Source organism: Zea mays, chromosome 6, assembly GCF_902167145.1.
Source record: "Zea mays cultivar B73 chromosome 6, Zm-B73-REFERENCE-NAM-5.0, whole genome shotgun sequence".
Taxonomy (NCBI): Eukaryota; Viridiplantae; Streptophyta; class Magnoliopsida; order Poales; family Poaceae; genus Zea; species Zea mays.
The window spans coordinates 134,978,311-134,997,695 of record NC_050101.1 but is presented as its reverse complement, the minus strand read 5'-3'; the positions used below and the strand labels follow the sequence as shown (position 1 = coordinate 134,997,695).

The following is a 19,385-nucleotide window of genomic DNA, read 5'->3' as shown; positions in this document are numbered from 1 at the left end:
GCTTGCAACGTCCAAATGGAGGTCACTGAAGATCGCTGCCATAACTAAATGATGTGTGACCAAATTATTAGAGCGAAGATATCATGATATAAATAATTCGGTTCAGTTGAAAATGCTGCTCCCACCGTGCGCTTAAGGCCGAAGAGCCGCCCACTGGCCTCAGGGTCCTGAGCACTGCTCGACTGAGGCTTGACCACCGCCCATCGCGCTGCCGAGTACCAGCTTGACCAAACAAACTCAATTCACTAAGTAAACAATGGGACATGCACGGGTGGGGCCTTACCTTAGTGGTCAATACAATCGCCTTTTCAGATTTTTGATAATTCAGTTATAGTTTGATTATTCTCAATTGTTTTAGTTCAGTATAGATACATTTTCCCAAAAAGTCTAAAACCCATCAAAACATGCAATTTACTCACGTCCCAACCATGGAAGGAAATCCACCAAACCGCATTGACATCACGATTCGCGACATTGCTCATTTACTTACAGTGATTATACTCGATAACGAACTGCCCACTGTCCTCCAACTAACCACATAGTGCTAACACATGTTACATCCTTGAAAATTAAGCTAACTCAAATTTGCTACTATTTCATATCGCCTCCCAATCCACCTATTCAAAACAAGCAGTGAAAGAGCATCATATATAAATGACGCATTGCTGAATCCTATACAAAAATGAACAAAGAGATAGATGGAGAGCACAATTAATAAGCAGGGATGCAACAAGCAAGCACATAGACACAATTGTGCAGAAAACTAATCTTATCAATCTCTTGTGTTGATTTTTTCTTCCAAGCAACAATCTCTTGGTCTAACTTTCTCCATATGGTCTCTAGAAAAGATACTAAGGATAGCTCACTTGAAACTGAAGATGCCAGCAAAGTACTATCTCCAGAAAGTAAGAACACTTTGCTAAACTACTTAAGCAAGCAGACACTTGTAATTGCTGCACAGGAGAGTGCAAAAACTTGCATATTGATTATATCAAAATGCTTTTGCCTTGTTAGGAAGAGATGTGGCTCAAGGATCTCCAGGTGCAGCGGCAACTTCTACACCACCAGCAGCACACATCATACCTGTTGTCATGTCTCGTCTGAGAGCTTTCTTAGTTGTCTCTGTCCAAAACTTGAACCTAGGGATCCGTAGGGGATCAAACCAGCTCCTATAAAAATTGAAGAAAACATGTTATCGAAGACTTAAACTAACACAAATTGTGTTTGTGGTTCATTATCCCGTTTCCCAAAGCCAATTGTGGCTAGGACAATACAAGGCTACCAGCTCAGACTCTATGTAGGCAAGTTGTCTAAACATGAAGGCTGAAACTTAGATAGGATTCTGTGGAAGTGGAACCGAATAGTTTTGGATGGCCCCTAAAAAATGGCAAGATATGGTATTTTACTCTTTTTATATTTTCTCCAATACTATTAATATAGTGTACTTATGTGCAAAAATAACACAATCATGTCCAAATTAATTGTACCATTCTAGAAAGGATACTGAAGCAAGATTATCACATGAGAATTTCGAGCACATTTCGGAAGGTGGTCGACCTCTAATGTATTGATCAATGTATTATGTCGAGCCCGGGTGTGGTGTGGCGCAGTGGGTTTCCCACCATCGGGTGCCTCCTCCACTCGTCCCTCCGCGGACTGCTGGTGTGTGCGCGGAGGTGGTTGAGCGACAGTCGCGGAGGATGCGGACGGGTGGATGACGCTGAGATGGCGCGAGCAGCGGAGCGGAGGATGCGAGCGGGCGGGCAGGAAGCGTGGGGCGAGGATGGTAGGGCACGACCATGGAGGATCCCTGGGATGCGCCTTCCGTCGAAGGTCAGCGAGGCGGGGGCGAGAGGATCCCTGGGATGCGCCTTCCATCGACCGAGCGTCGACGCGGGGCGAGAATGGCGGAGAGACCAAGAGTGGATTTCCCTTGCTGGATTTAGAGCTCAGCTACCTATGTTAAGTCAAAAAAAAGGAAACCCAAGTCAATCTCGTCATGTCTCTGCCGCACCTCAGTCTCCGCCGCACAGATCGGCATGCCACCGTGCGCCCTGGACTGCAGCCCCTGCACCTCCCTCCATCGCCCTCGTCAATCCCGTCATGGAAGGCCCGTCCTCGCCTCCCCGCGCGCGGCGCCTCCCTGGATCTTCCCCACCATCCTCGCCTCTCGGCGCGCGGCGATTCCCTGGATCTTCCTCACTTCCCGTCAACAAAACAAAAGGAAACACAACGGCCTCTTACCATCTTTTTCCTCGCCTCCCGTTCCTCCTCCTACCTTGTACGGCGACTCCAAACAGCAAAAGTGAGGAGGAAGATAGTGGCACTGCATGTAATAAGCGCTCGTGGAAGAAGAAGCGGTGAAGCAGGCAGAGGGGTTCGAGGCTGTGGAGGCAAGGGCAAAGAACGACGACAAGTTTGGTCTCAGCTACCTTGACAACAAGTCTTCTTTTGGTCTGTCCGCGACATCTTCAACAGGGATCTCCTCAATAAAAAAAGGTGCTCATTGCCTTGCGCCTTTATTTTTTCTTGTATTCAGATTCCATTTTGACTTGCCAAGGTGTCGTGTTTTCCTTGCGTTTGGTTAGTTCTGTTTCAGCATGTGTGTGGTCCTCTGCTGCATGAAGCCAGCAACTTGTCTGGTTTTGAGCTCATGCTTCAAAATCGTTGGGTGTTTTTTGTGTGATACCCCCGGATTATATACGAAATTCGAGAATATATGTGTTCATATGTTATAGCCAAATCAAGCAGACTCAAAGAATATACTTATCACTTAGGTACGAAGTCACCTTCTAAACTGCAGCTAACAATTTAGAAACTAGGTGATTTATTTATTACTAGGTGATATGAAACAACTAAAGGGGGTTTCCATTTCCCGAGTAGGCCTGTACGTATATGAAACTAGGTGATTTATATTTATTAGTTTATTATGCATCTAACAATTTGATATGCATGTTGGCTTACTATCCTAAATCGTCATTTATTTTTTCCACTAATATGGCAAAGCATGGACACTGGCCTACCTTACCTTATAAAATGTAGGTTTTTGTCCCGCGAGAATGGAATTTCTATCTGTAGGCTTGTGTCATAACAAGCCAAAAAAATCGGTGGCAACCGCAATAGTTCCGGAAGGTATTATAATTTCCGTAGTTCTGTATGGATTAATTTGTATTTTATTGTAATAACTAATTTTAGTTGTATCTCACGATTGTTTGCTCTAGACTATATTTGCACGCAGGGCGACCTTGCACTCATCGATTTTATTAAGGAAATCCCTTGTGCACCAAGGGTGGAAGTCGTGCTTATTGATGATGCCTTTGTTGAAAGAAAGTCGATGGAATGTTTATTTCAGCCGAATGCATATCTAGGTGACGAGGTAATCCATGCTTAGTTTTTAAATTTGGCGACCTTGTTATGTATAGATTTTTTTACTCATCTTGGTATTTTTAACCACAACTTACACACTTACAGGTTATAGACTGTTATATAAATTTGATAAAATCTCAAAAGCATCTAAAGTGCCGATCTGGAGGTCGCGTTCACATAGAAAATGCTTTCCAGTTTAATTTCTTGAAGCGAGATGGCGATGTTGACATTAAAACAGAGGAGCTATATCCAATTGAAGACATGACACAAATATGTAGCGCTGAACGAAGGGTGTTACTTTACCTAGACCATGACATGGTACATATGAGTTTAAATCTAAACAAAACAGTTAGTGTTTACATGTATTTTATTCTTATGCAAGTATTTATAACTATTTTGTAGGTGTTTATTCCGATAAACATCCGAGAGACGCACTGGTATCTTGCCGTGATCCATGCAAGAAATATGGAGATACAAGTGCTCGATTCACTTGGTACTTTACAAGATCGTAAAGACCTCGCTGACTCTGTGAGTATGCACAAACTAAACAATTATAAATTCACTATTAACTTATCCCAATCTCTAATTTTGTTTTACAATATATAAAGATTAAAGGACTCCAAAGACAAATTGATATGATATCTCAACGTAAGGAGTTAAAAGACCACAGGTGGCCAAACCTCCAAGTTGCTTCTTGGCCTCTCAGAGAAATAGACATGGGATATGCAAAGCAGACAGATAGGTACGTCCTAAAATCTTCTTTACCTATTTTTTCATTCATACTAATCTTTATGTTGATATTAATGTATATGTAGCTCTTCATGTGGCCTCTTTCTTTTGAACTATATCGAATACTGGACAGGGGATGAACTGTCTGACAGTTTTACCCAGGTATATTATTACTACTACGACATATATGCACATCTACAGTCAGTGTTACATATATAATGCTAATATATAATAATTATTTCTTATTTGTAGGATGACATGTCACACTTTAGAAAGAAAATGGCTGCTATATTACTATCTTCAGAACTGAATAAGAGAAGGAGGTGTCTGTTATACAAAAATGATAAAGAAGTTGACTCTGGAAGCCCATCGGATGTTGAGATATTAGAAAACCCAACAGATTCTAAGAAGAGGAAGCTACTCCACGTGCTTGATGATAACGAAGTAGTGTATGAAGATGAGGAAGGCCCTATTACTCAAGCAGACTTGCAAAAGTGGTTTGTTGATGATTGGGATAAAAGAACTCCTGTAAAAGTATCTAACGATGGGTGCACCAATGACTTTTTAATGGTTGGTCTTTCCACAAAGGACATGCCAGTGACCAAAGCCGATTCAATAGATGTTTTATGTGATTATATCATGACAATAGAAGACGATACGACACTAGAGTAAGTGCTCATTGATTTATCTATTTTATGTATATCAACTACTTAGATTCTTGATATAGACTTTCGTCATGCTACATTACAGGATGACATGGGTGCGAAGTTTCAATCCTTTTAAGATAGAAATATCTGTTAAAGACCTACAAAACATATTAACGATAAATAAAGATATGACTCTAAGATGTTTTGACATGGCTGTTCGGCTGCTTGCCAATAAAGAGTCATGTAGGCCGAAAGGAGAAATCATAAATAATAGAAAGCATTATATGGACATGCGTTTCTGGGTAAGTTTGTTTCCAATCATTAATCTATTAATATATAGTATCTACATCTAATCCTCATGTGGACATGTATATATACTCTCCAGAGAATGGTTGGTTTTGGTAAACTTCCAAAGTACCATCAGGATCCTACAGCAGAAGAGTTAGCCAAAACACTCGATTGTTGGCCATCAATGAATTATTATATCACGGGTTGTAGATATGTAAGTATGTGTTCATTTAGAATGTATTTATAAAGGACACTTCTTTGCAATCCTAATGACTGATATTTTGCAGGTTCTTATGCCGTGGAAATTCAACGGATGTCACGCCCTTTTCGTAATAGATCATGTTAAAAAGCATGTGACTTTTATCGACTTTACACCGACTCAAGATTGGTGTAAACACATGCCATACAAGAGGTTTGCGGAAGCGATTATCATGGCCTCAAAGAAATATAAGATTGCTTACAGCAAAAAACGTTCTGGATGGGCGGAGGATATCTTTAAGTGGGAACATACAATTCAGACTGGTGTTCCAATTGACTTAAGAGGGTATTTTCTTCGTACCACCTTCTCAGCAGTTTAAATTTTTTCTATGATAATCATTGTATAAAACATAGTTGCCTAAACATTATATATATATATTATAGGTTTAATACCAGCTACCTCGTTCTACAAGCTATGGCCATGTGGGGGAATGACAGACGAATGAAATTTGTTGGGGTAAGTGTAGTATGTTCGTTCTATGTTCAAAACATATATTCCAGTTATCTCTTTTTACAATATAATATGTTTTGTTCTCTTATGTCTTTGTCTGTAGGATGCAAAGATTGTTCGAAGGAGCTTTGTGATTGATCTGTTAAGTTATGAGGATAATTCGTGCCGATATGCCATCCCTGCAAACATACAACAGAGACTTATCGATATCGCTAAAAAGGATTAGCTGATTAGTGTGATATTGATAATGTTTTCCACACGGATTTTGCATGTTATAGTGATGTTTGTCGTTCCGTATTAATGTTTCATACAAATCTTTTACTTCTGTCGCAACGCACGGACACATATCTATAACATACAACAGAGACATGTAAGTTATCGTGTTATAATTCGGTTCCGTTGCAACGCACGGGCACCCTACTAGTATTCTCTTATGTTTTCTATATTTTGATGTTATCTGGTTGTAATCATATTTAAGTTTGACTAGGAAAGATGAGCTCAGAGAGCAGCACAGACGGATTGAGTAAGGGTGTGAGACCAAGACCTTTGCTTCATTTATTTTGCAGAACAGTACTCATTTATTGTTTTGTAACAATACTCATATATTGTTTGGTTCAAGTGTAAACGCTATGTACTCATATATTGTTTTGTCAACCTTCTGTAACAGTACTCATATATTGTTTTGTGATTATACCCGCGGGTATCCGATACCCGCCCGATACCCGATGGGTATGGGCACGGGTACAAAATCCTACCCGCGGGTATAGTCGCGGGCGGGTATGAGTAATACCCGCGGGTATTGTCGCGGGCGGATATTTACCATACCCGATCCGAACCCGACCCATTGCCATCCCTACGCCCGTTCGAGTTCCCCCGAGCCGGAAACGACCGGCTCCTCCCCTTCCTCTCCCTCCCCTCATTCCCTCCTCGTACATGGAAACCGACACCATTATTGGAGTTTTGATGGTGATTGAAGCCGCCGGTCGTTCCTCCCCGACGCCCTCTTCCTCTCCCCTCTCCCTCCCTATAAAAATCGACACCGAGCTCTCTCCCACTCCCTGCCCGAGCTCCCTCTCTCTCACTCCTCGCGCTCTCTCTTCCTTGCTCGCGCTCGCCGAAGCCACGTCTCGCCCATCCTGGTCGCGCCTTGCCTTGCTCGGCTGATTCCCCTCCCCTGTCGAGCTTCCTGCGCAAGCACGAGACCAAGCCCAAGGTAAAAGATGACTATTTTATGTTTTAACCCCTCGTTTTGTGTAAATTTAGTTTAGATATTTTTCAGTTCAGAAACTATTGAAAAGAGACCCCGATGTATACACTAGATCGTGAACTAGCCCCTGCAACAATATTTTGGACATGAGTATTATTTTATATTTCAAAATAAATAATGTCACTATTCACTAACTTGGTGATTTCAATACTAGAAACATTCACGATTAACTTCGCTTTAGCACATGGAACAGTATTGTTAGTAGTGATTTAAGTATAATTTTATTGATATAAGAAAGTGGAAGAAGTAATAGGCCACATATTTTTGGTTAGATTAAAAATATAGGTTTTTACTAGTCATGATAAATGTATTCATATGTATAGCACTTAATTACTTAGAATTAGTAAAATATCTATTTATGTCAAAATAAGTATGATTATGGTATTAAAGTCCAAAATTAGTAATCTACATTAATTCTTAGAATATTAATGTTAGGTGATTTAGAAATAAATATTTTTAGTTGTACGTATAATTTCTATTTAAAAAGGAAAGGATAAAACCCAAAGGACTATTATTAAGTAACAAAGAAAATAATTAGTAATTATTTTCCGTAAAGTTTGTTAAGACATTTTATCTATATTATACTAGATAAACTAGCATCATGGTCACCTAGATATAAGCTAATGTCTCCCGAGGAAGTAATAGGAAAGTTTGTGAGCTTTGAGTTGATGATTAAAGGCTCCAAACAAATTATCGAGCAAGGCGGCACCTCCACACCCGAGGTGCAACCCGTTGCATTCAAAGAGACAGAGGAGAAGAAAGAAGAGCCTACCTCAAGTAGGCTTCCCATCGACGCCTTCAAGCTCGACAACGAGGAAATGGCGCTCATCATCAAGAGCTTCCACCAAATCCTCAAGCAAAGGAGGGGGAAGGACTATAAACCCCGCTCCAAGAAAGTTTGCTACAAGTGTGGTAAGCCCGGTCATTTCATTACTAAATGTCCTATATAGTGATAGTGACAGGGGCGACAACAAGAAGGGAAGGAGGAAGGAAAAGAAGAAGTACTACAAGAAGAAGGGCGGTGATGCCCACGTGTGTCGGGAATGGGACTCCGACCTGAGCTCCACCGACTCCTCCTTCGACGAGGACGCAGCCAACATCGCCGTCACCAAGGGCCTCCTCTTCCCCAACGTCGGCCACAAGTGTCTCATGGCAAAGGATGGCAAAAATAAGAAGGTAAAATCTAGAGCCTCCACTAAATATACGACATCTAGTGATGAGAGTAGCTCTAGTGATGATGAAGATGATTTGCTTGCCCTTTTTGCCAACCTTAACATGCAACAAAAGGAAAAATTAAATTAATTGATAGGAGTTATTCATGAGAAGGATGAACTCTTGGATAGCCAAGAGAAATTCCTTATTAAGGAAAACAAAAAGCATGTTAAGGTGAAAAATGCTTATGCTCAGGAAATAGAGAAATGTGAAAAATTAACTAGTGAGCTTAGCATTTGCCATGACACTATCTCCAATCTTAGAATTGAAAATGCTAATTTGATCACTGAGGTTGAGAAGAGAAATGTTTGTGATGATTCAATTGTCAATCTTAAGAATGATAATACTAGTTTAATTGCTAAGATTGATAAGTTGAATGAATCACTTTCTAGCCTTAAGATTTAGAATGATAAATTAATTGCTAAGGCTAAGAATTTAAATGTTTGCAACGTTTCCATTTCCTGTCTTAGAGAGATGAAAATGACATGCTAAAATCTAAGATAGATGAATTAAAATCTTGCAAACCCTCTACATCCACTGTTGACCATGTTTCTATTTACATGAGATGTAGAGATATTAATGTTGATGCTATTCATGATCACTTAGCTTTAATTAAAGAACAAAATGATCACATAACTCAACTAACTGCTAAAATTAATGAGCATGAGATAGAGCATGAAAAATTTAAATTTGCTAGAAGCATGCTCTATAATGGGAGACGCCCTAGCATTAAGGATGGCATTGGCTTCCAACAGGGAGACAATGTCAAGCTTAATGCCCCTAAGAGATTGTCTAATTTTGTTAAGGGCAAGGCTCCCATGGCTCAGGCTAACGAGGGTTACATTTTATATCCTGTTGGTTATCCTGAGCACAAGATTAGGAGAATTCATGCTAAGAAGACTCACTCTATTTCCCATCATGCTTTTATGTATAAGAGTGAGGCTTCTGGCTCTAGGCATTCTACCCATGTTAAAATGCCTAAAAATAAATCTCCTGTTGCATCAAATGAGCCTAATGTTTCATTTAAGACTTTTGATGCTTCCTATGTTTTAACTAACAAATCAGGCAAAGTAGTTGCCAAATACGTTGGGGGCAAACACAAGGATTCTAAGACTTGTGTTTGGGTACCCAAGGTGCTTGTTTCTAATGTGAAAGGACCCAAGACCGTTTGAGTACCTAAGAACAAGGCCTAAACTTATTTTGTAGGTTTATGCATCCGAGGGCTCAAGTTGGATAATTGATAGCGGGTGCACAAACCACATGACAGGGGAGAAAAGAATGTTCTTCTCCTACGAGAAAAACAAAGATCCCCAAAGAGCTATTACATTCGGGGATGGAAATCAAGGTTTGGTCAAAGGACCTGGTAAAATTGCTATATCACCTGACCATTCTATTTCCAATGTCTTTCTTGTAGATTCTTTAGACTATAACTTGCTTTCAGTTTCTCAATTATGCAAAATGGGTTACAATTGTCTTTTTACGGATATAGGTGTTAATGTCTTTAGAAGAAGTGATGATTCAGTAGCAATTAAGGGAGTATTAGAGGGTCAGCTATACTTAGTTGATTTCAATAGAGCTGAACTCGATACTTGCTTAATTGCTAAGACTAATATGGGGTGGCTCTGGCATCGCCGACTAGCCCATGTTGGGATGAAGAATCTTCACAAGCTTCTAAAGGGAGAACACATTTTGGGACTAACAAATGTTCATTTTGAGAAAGACAGGGTCTGTAGCGCATGTCAAGCAGGGAAGCAAGTTGGTACCCACCATCCACACAAGAACATCATGACGACCAACAAATCGCTTGAGCTACTCCACATGGATCTATTCGGCCCAATAGCTTATATAAGCATCGGCGGGAGTAAGTATTGTCTTGTAATTGTGGATGATTATTCTCGCTTCACTTGGGTGTTCTTTTTGCAGGAAAAATCACAAACCCAAGAGACCTTAAAAGGATTCTTGAGATGGGCTCAAAATGAGTTCGGGTTGAGGATCAAGAAAATAAGAAGCGATAACGGGACGGAGTTCAAGAACTCTCAAATCGAAGGCTTTCTTGAGGAAGAGGGCATCAAGCATAAGTTCTCTTCTCCCTACACACCTCAACAAAATGGTGTAGTGGACAGGAATAATAGAACTCTACTGGACATGGCGAGGACCATGCTTGATGAGTACAAGACTCCGGACCGGTTTTGGGTTGAGGCGATTAACACCGCCTGCTACTCCATCAACCGGCTCTACCTTCACCGAATCCTCAAGAATACATCATATGAACTCCTCACCGGTAAAAAGCCCAATGTTTCATACTTCAGATTCTTTGGTAGCAAATGCTTTATTCTTATTAAAAGAGGTAGAAAATCTAAATTTGCTCCTAAGGCTGTAGAAGGTTTTTTACTTGGTTATGACTCAAACACAAGGGCATATAGAGTCTTCAACAAATCCACTGGATTAGTTGAGGTTTCTTGTGACATTGTGTTTCATGAGGCTAACGGCTCTCAAGTAGAGCAAGTTGATCTTGATGAGCTAGATGATGAAGAGGCTCTGTGCGTCGCGCTAAGAAACATGTCCATTGGGGATGTGTGTCCTAAGGAATCCGAAGAGCCTCCGCAAGCACAAGATCAACCATCATCTTCAAATCAAGCATCTCCACCAACTCAAGATGAGGATCAGGCTCAAGATAATGAAGAAGAAGATCAAGAAGATGAGCCACCTCAAGAGGAGGACAATGATCAAGGGGGAGATAACAATGATCAAGACAAGGAAGATGATCAAGAAGTACAGGGTCAAAGACCGCCTCACCCAAGAGTCCACCAAGCGATATAACGAGATCACCCCGTGAACTCCATCCTCGGTGATATTCATAAGGGGGTAACCACTCGATCTCGTGTCGCTCATTTTTTTGAACATTACTCTTTTGTGTCTTCTATTGAGCCATACAGGGTGGAAGATGCATTAAGATATTCAGAATGGGTGTTGGCAATGCAAGAGGAACTCAACAACTTGACGAGGAATGAGGTATGGCATCTTGTTCCATGTCCTAACCAAAATGTTGTAGGAACCAAGTGGGTATTCCGCAACAAGCAAGATGAGCATGGTGTGGTGACAAGGAACAAAGCCCGACTTGTAGCCAAAGGATATTCACAAGTCGAAGGTTTTGATTTCGGTGAAACCTATGCACCCGTAGCTAGGCTTGAATCAATTCGCATATTGCTTGCCTATGCTACTTACCATGGCTTTAAGCTTTATCAAATGGACGTGAAAAGTGCCTTCCTCAATGGACCAATCAAGGAAGAAGTCTATGTTGAGCAACCTCCCGGCTTTGAAGATAGTGAGTACCCTAACCATGTGTATAAACTCTCAAAGGCGCTTTATGGGCTCAAGCAAGCCCCAAGAGCATGGTATGAATGCCTAAGAGATTTCCTTATCACTAATGGTTTCAAAGTCGGAAAAGCCGATCCTACACTCTTTACTAAAACCATTGCAAATGATTTGTTTGTATGCCAAATTTATGTTGATGATATCATATTTGGGTCTACTAACAAATCTACTTGTGAAGAGTTTAGTAGGATAATGATTCAAAAATTCGAGATGTCTATGACGGGGGAGTTGAAGGATTTCTTAGGATTTCAAGTAAAGCAACTCCAAGAGGGCACCTTCATCAGCCAAACCAAGTACATTCAAGATATACTTACCAAGTTTGGAATGAAGGATGCCAAGCCCATCAAGACACCCATGGGAACAAATGGGCATCTCGACCTCGACACGGGAGGTAAATCCGTAGATCAAAAGGTATACCAGTCGATGGTAGGATCTCTACTCTATTTATGTGCATCTCGACCGGATATTATGCTTTCCGTATGCATGTGTGCAAGATTCCAAGCCGATCCTAAGGAAGTTCACCTTAGGGCCATGAAAAGAATCTTGAGATATTTAGTTCATACACTTAAGTTTGGTCTTTGGTACCCCAAGGGATCCACCTTTGATTTAATAGGTTATTCAGATGTTGATTGGGCAGGGTGTAAAATTGATAGAAAGAGCACATCAGGGACTTGTCAGTTTTTGGGAAGATCCCTGGTGTCTTGGGCTTCAAAGAAACAAAACTCAGTAGCTCTTTCTACCGCCGAAGCCGAGTATATTGCCGCAGGACATTGTTGCGCGCAATTCCTTTGGATGAGGCAAACCCTCAGGGACTATGGCTACAAAATGAGTAAAGTCCCTCTCCTATGTGATAATGAGAGTGCAATCCGTATGACGGATAATCCCGTTGAACACAGCCGTACTAAGTACATAGCCATTTGGTATCACTTTTTGAGAGATCACCAACAAAGGGGGGATATCGAGATTGCTTATGTTAGCATCAAAGAACAACTAGCCGATATATTTACCAAACCATTAGATGAGAAAACCTTTACCAAACTTAGGAATGAGCTAAACATTCTTGATTCTCGGAACTTTGATTGATACTTTGCACACATAGCTCATTTACATACCTTTGATCATATCACTTTTATGTCTACGACTAATGTGTTTTCAAGTATATTCCTATGCTAAGTCGTAGATTGAAAGGGAAATGGAGTCTTCGGCGAAGATAATGCTTCCACTCCACTCTATCGGTGTTATTTATCCTTGACTGTTACTCTGCACCGCTCTCCACTTTGGTACAATCTTCATATTTATTTGTACCATTGGGGAGAAAGTAAGAAGGGCTCTAAAATGTCTCCGTTTTTGGCGATCAATGCCAAAGGGGGAGAGAGTATTAGCCCAAAGCAAAAGGACCGCACCACCACCAATTTCAAAAGTTTTTAAAAGAAGTTTTTCAATGGGTTAGTATTTTTCAAATTGGTATAAAATCTTCTTTCAATTGGTAAAACCCTCTTGAGCACTAAGAGGAGAATTTCATCCAGGGGGAGTTTTGTTTAAGTCAAAGGAAAAGCATTTGAAACAGGGGGAGAAAATTTCAAATCTTGAAAAAGCTTCTTACCTTTGACTACTTGCAAAAGACTTTGAAAAGATTTTCTAAAAGAATTTGCAAAAACAAAACAAGTGGTGCAAGCGTGGTCCGAAATGTTAAAAAGAAAGAAAGCAATCCATGCATATCTAGTATAAGTAAAATTGGTTTAATTCCAAGCAACCTTTGCACTTACCTTATGCGAACTAGTTCAATTCTGCACTTATATATTTGCTTTGGTTTGTGTTGGCATAAATCACTAAAAAGAGGGAGATTGAAAGGGAAATAGGGTCAAACCTTTTCCTAAATGATTTTGGTGGTTAAAATGCCCAACACAAATAATTGGACTAACTAGTTTGCTCTAAATTATATGTTCTATAGGTGCTAAAGGTTCAACACAAACCAATAAAAAGATCTAAGTTAGGATTCAAAAGAAAGGAGCAAAGGAAACCGAAGAGAACCCTGGTCTCACGCACCGGACAGTGTCCGGTGCCCCAGGGACCGTACAGGCTGAACTCTTCACCTTCGGGTTTCTAGACAGCTGAAAGGGAATTAGACTTACACTTTTTTCCTAATTAATTTTGGTGGTTGAATTGCCCAACACAAATAATTGGACTAACTAGTTTGCTCTAGTCTATAAGTTCTACAGGTGCCAAAGGTTCACAATAAGCCAATAAAAAGACCAAGAAAAGGGTTCAAACAAGAGAGCAAAAGACAACCTGGAAGGCACCCTGGTCTGGCGCACCGGACAGTGTCCGGTGCACCAGGACACTCGAGGCTGAACTCTTCACCTTCGGGAATTTCCAAGGGCGCTCCGCTATAATTCACTGGACTGTCCGGTGAGTCACCGGACAGTGTCCGGTGCACACCGGACTGTCCGGTGTGCCAGCAGAAGCAACGGCTACTTCGGCGCCAACGGTCACCTGCAGAGGCATTTAATGCGCGCCAGAGCGCGCAGAAGTCAGGCACGCGCGAGGCGGCGCACCGGACAGTCTACAGTACATGTCCGGTGCATCACCGAACAGCCAGGCGACCCCACCAGTCAGAGCTCCAACGGTCGAACCCTAACGGCCGGGTGACGTGGCTGGCGCACCGGACACTGTCCGGTGGCACACCGGACTGTCCGGTGCGCCCGTCGACAGCAGCCTCCACCAACGGTCAAGTTTGGTGGTTGAGGCTATAAATACCCCAACCACCCCCACATTCAAGTCATCCAAGTTTTCCACCCTTCTACACCTTACAAGAGCTAGCATTCAATACAAGACACACCAAAGAGATCAAATCCTCTCCCAACTCCACACAAAGCTTTAGTGATTAGAGAGAGTGATTTGTCGTGTTCATTTGAGCTCTTGCGCTTGGATCGCTTCTTTTCTTTCTCATTCTTTTGTGATCAAACTCAATTGTAACCGACGCAAGAGACACCAATTGTGTGGTGGTCCTTGCGGGGACTTTGTGTCCCGTGTGATTGAGAAGAGAAGCTCACTCGGTCCGAGGGACCGTTTGAGAGAGGGAAAGGGTTGAAAGAGACCCGGTCTTTGTGACCACCTCAACGGGGAGTAGGTTTGCAAGAAACGAACCTTGGTAAAACAAATCATCGTGTCTCGCTCTTTATCCGCTCACGATTTGTTTTGTGCCCTCTCTCTCGGACTTGTTTATATTTCTAACGCTAACCCGGCTTGTAGTTGTGATTAAGTTTGTAAATTTCAGATTCGCCCTATTCACCCCCCTCTAGGCGACTTTCAACAGCCACTCCGCTATAATTCACCGGACTGTCCGGTGGGTCACCGGACTGTCCGGTGTGCCAGCGGAGCAATGGCTCCAGCACAACGGTCGACTCCAACGGACACCTGCAAAAGCGCTACAGTGCGCGGACAGTTCGTGTAGAGTCAGAGCAGCGCCAAAAAGCGCACCAGACAGTGAACAGTGCCTGTCTGGTGCGACACCGGACTGTCCGGTGGCCCAAGCTGTCAGAGCTCCAACGGTCGAAACCGTCATAACCCTAACGATTGGGTGACGTGGCTGGCGCACCGGACTATCCGGTACGCCCATCGACAGCAACCCTCCCCAACGGCTGTTTTGGTGGTTGGGGCTATAAATACCCCCCAACCACCACTATTCAAGGCATCCAAGTTTTTCAGACTTCACATTCAATATAAGAGCTAGTGCAATCAATACAAGACACAATTAAAAAGAATCAAAGCCTCTCCAAGTCCCAAATACACTCCAAACACTTAGTGACTAGAGAGAGAATTTTGCTCGTGTTCTTTGAGCTCTTGTTCTTGGATCGCTTTCTTCTTCCCCATTATTGTTCTTCAAAGCACTTGTAATCAAAGCAAGAGACACCAATTGTGTGGTGGTCCTTGTGGGGTCTAAGTGACCCGTTTGATTGAGAAGAAATCTCACTCGGTCTAAGTGACCGCTTGAGAGAGGGAAAGGGTTGAAAGAGACCCGGTCTTTGTGACCACCTCAACGGGGAGTAGGTTTGCAAGAACCGAACCTCGGTAAAACAAATCACTGTGTCACTCGCTTTATTTCTTGGTTGATTTGTTTTTGCCATCTCTTTTGGACTCAATTTTATTTCTAACGCTAACCCCGGCTTGTAGTTGTGCTTTAAGTTTATAAATTTCAGTTTCCGCCTATCCACCCCCTCTAGGCGACTTTCACTGACAATAGAAGAAGAGAGTTGATCTTTGAAGTAGGAAAGTTCGTATACCTTAAAGTCTCACCGATGAGAGGAATGAAAAGATTTAAGGTTAAGGGTAAACTATCTCCTTGCTACATTGGCCCGTTCAAAATTTTGGAAAGAAAATGTGAAGTAGCATATCGGTTAGAGCTACCCGATAGTTTATCGGATGTGCATGACGTATTTCATGTGTCACAACTTAAGAAATGCTTAAGAGTACCGGAGGAACAATTACCTATGGAAGAACTCAATGTTAAGCAAGATTTGACTTATTCGGAGTACCCTATCAGAATTTTGGAAACATCTCACAGAATTACACAGAGTAAAGTTATCAACATGTGTAAAGTTCAGTGGAGTCATCATTCAGAAGATGAGGCCACTTGGGAAAGAGAAGATGAACTCAGAGAGAAATTCCCCCAGTTATTCTAAGAAGTTCCTTAATCTCGAGGACGAGATTCTTTTAAGGGGGTAGGTTTGTAACACTACAAAACCTTCAACTAAAAATAATGCATTTAGATTATTAGTGGAAAATATGGTAATAAATTTTTCTTTCAAGTGTTTGATCTTTATTTGCATTTAGAATAATTTTGTTTTCTCATATTTGATTTATGGTTGTTACATAGAATTTCTTTTATATTGAAAATCTAATGAATTAATATAGAAATATTGGTTCAAAAATAAATATTTTAATCATAAATAATTTTGGTATAATTATTACGATTTTTAGAAATATTTATAACTATATATTTTTATAATTTTAAATAGAAAAGAAAAGAAAAAAAGAAAAGAATTCGGAAACCCTAACCATGGCCGAATCCGGCCCACCAGGGCCCATCAGCCGTCGTGCCCACCTCCTCCCTCCTCCCTCTCTCACTGACGCGTGGGGCCCACCCGTTAGGGTGGCCCTTCTTCCCAGGGCGCGCTGCCGCACCGCTTGGCTGCCGAGCCGCCCCGACCCCGGCCCGCGCCCGTTCGAGTTTCCCCCGAGCCAGAAACGGCCGGCTCCTCCCCTTCCTCTCCCTCCCCCCATTCCCTCCTCATCAATGGAAACTGACGCCATTATTGGAGTTTTGATGGTGATTGAAGCCACCGGACGGTCCTCCCCGACGCCCTCTTCCTCTCCCCTCTCCCTCCCTATAAAAACCGACGTCGAGCTCTCTCCCTCTCCCTGCCCAAGCTCCCTCTCTCTCACTCCTCGCGCTCTCTCTTCCTTGCTCGCGCTCGCCTTGCTCGCCTTGCTCGACCGATTCCCCTCCCCTGTCGAGCTTCCTACGCAAGCACGAGACCAAGCCCAAGGTAGAAGATGACTATTTTACGTTTTAACCCCTGGTTTTGTGTAAATTTAGTTTAGATATTTTTTAGTTCAGAAACTATTGAAAAGAGACCCCGATGTATACACTAGATCGTGATCTAGCCCCTGCAATAATATTTTGGACATGAGTATTCTTTTACATTTCAAAAATAAATAATGTCACTATTCACTAACTTGGTGATTTAAATATTAGAAACGTTCACGATTAACTTCGCTTTAGCACATGGAACGATATTGTTAGTAGTGATTTAAGTATAATTTTATTGATATAAGAAAGTGGAAGAAGTAATAGGCCACGTATTTTCGGTCAGATTAAAAATATAGGTTTTTACTAGTCATGATAAATGTATTCATATGTATAGCACTTAATTACTTAGAATTAGTAAAATATCTATTTATGTCAAAATAAGTATGATTATGGTATTAAAGTCCAAAATTAGTAATCTACATTAATTCTTAGAAAATTAATGTTAGGTGATTTAGAAATAAATATTTTTAGCTATACGTATAATTTCTATTTAAAAAGGAAAGGATAAAACCCAAAGGACTATTATTAAGTAATAAAGAAAATAATTAGTAATTAATTTTCGTAAAGTTTGTTAAGTCATTTTATCTATATTATACTAGATAAACTAGCGTCATAGTCACCTACTCATATTTTCACCAATGATAACTCGAAGTGGAAGGTATGGTGGATTAATAAACATTTATGATGTAGACATATTTATGAGTGTAGTTGTGTGATGTATGAATGTGTATGTAATGGTGCATGATTACCCAAGTAATGGTGTATGTTTATTTATTTGGCGTACGTATTCTTTTGTATGTACGATACGCAAATCGATACTAGAAGTTGACTGTGAGGTAGACTAACCAAACTCGTTCGAGGACGACCCACAGGACACTTTCGTGCAAGACAAGTGGATTCTCCCTCTGCATTTCTATTTGTACCCAAATAATGCATATAATAATGTTTACTTTATGGATATATTGCATAATTTGATGGGATTTGCCTAAATAAGGATTTCCTAGAATTACCAACCATATTCTTTGAATTACCCTGGGATAAATGTTATGCTTAGCAATTTTTGCTATTGCTCAACTTGATAAATATGCTGTCACTCTTTTAATGATACTATGTTCTGGAAATGAAGTTTTATTTATGATGTTAACCCGATGGTTAAACAAGAACATTTTGTATTAAATGGAACATGGAGTGACCATCTAGGATAACAGTGCAACCACGAGTGCTATAATGGCTCTGGCTTTGGTAATTAGCTCTATAGACTTAGTGCTTAGCAACCCTACCTGAAAGATGGGCAAGAGGGGGCGGCAATGGTTTGGTGGCAGCTCATGTTAGCATGGGGTGGTAGTCTTGGCTAAGTTACCTCACCCAGAGGGCCATCAATACTCACGTGGAAACCTTAGCGGGTGGCTTTGTACTAAGGATATTTTGTGAAAGCCTCATAGTGGATCCCTAGCCATTCACCTCAACAGTGTTTACGGGTCCGATCAACCCAGGCTAGATGGGATACACGGCTTGTGGGTAAAGTTGTACCACCTCTGCAGAGTGTAAAACTGATATGTCAGTCGTGCTCACGGTTAAGAGCAACCTGGACCCTCACATGATAATTGAACTTAAAGATGGAAAATAAATCGTGATCCGATGATCTACCAGTGGTTTTCTTAAGTGTTTTTTATATAATCTTATGCCTTTGATTAATTGGGATACACACTTATTAATAAGACATGTGTTGCTAATAAAATATAGACCAACTAAAATGCTTACCGCTTATCCATAGCCTACCTTGTTAACTTGCATTATTTCCCCCACTTGCTGAGCCCCGACCATAAGTGAGCTTACCTTTGCTAATATTTCCCCCACTTACTAATATTTTGATTAGAGGGTGGAAATACCTTTTTATTGGTGGGTTTTTAAAGAAAACTCGCCAATGTTTCTTAAGAAAATCGTCCATAGAAATTATATGAAATCGAATTTTTTGAGTATTTCAAATCACCTCATATGAAAAAACCCACCGAATCAGTTGTAGAACATAAAAGTTATTCACTTTGTAGTTGTAACGTTTTCACTTGAATTCGTTTACAACCTCAAACAATCAATTTACACTCGGTTTATTCTAATATGTGGGCAATAAAATTGCAATCTAAATACAAGTGATCAGTTGCATGGTAGAGCAGGCTACGCGTGAAGGTGAGGTCGGGGGTT

General features: G+C 41.1%; 1 protein-coding gene and 1 long non-coding RNA gene across 2 annotated transcripts; both read left to right on the top strand.

Annotated features, from left to right (window-relative positions):
* The first annotated feature begins 4,050 nt into the window (after window positions 1-4,050).
* On the top strand, window positions 4,051-4,847 carry LOC103631414 (uncharacterized). The gene is made up of 3 exons (XM_020540203.1): window positions 4,051-4,108; window positions 4,182-4,257; window positions 4,348-4,847. The coding sequence occupies exons 1-3, from the start codon at window positions 4,083-4,085 to the stop codon at window positions 4,765-4,767; spliced, it is 522 nt and encodes a 173-aa protein (XP_020395792.1). The 5' UTR covers window positions 4,051-4,082; the 3' UTR covers window positions 4,768-4,847.
* A 693-nt stretch (window positions 4,848-5,540) lies between these two features.
* Window positions 5,541-5,989, top strand: LOC103630041 (uncharacterized). Its single transcript, XR_554786.2, has 3 exons — window positions 5,541-5,574; window positions 5,673-5,745; window positions 5,843-5,989. It is a non-coding gene; the product is annotated as an uncharacterized lncRNA (long non-coding RNA).
* The last annotated feature ends 13,396 nt before the right edge of the window (window positions 5,990-19,385 follow it).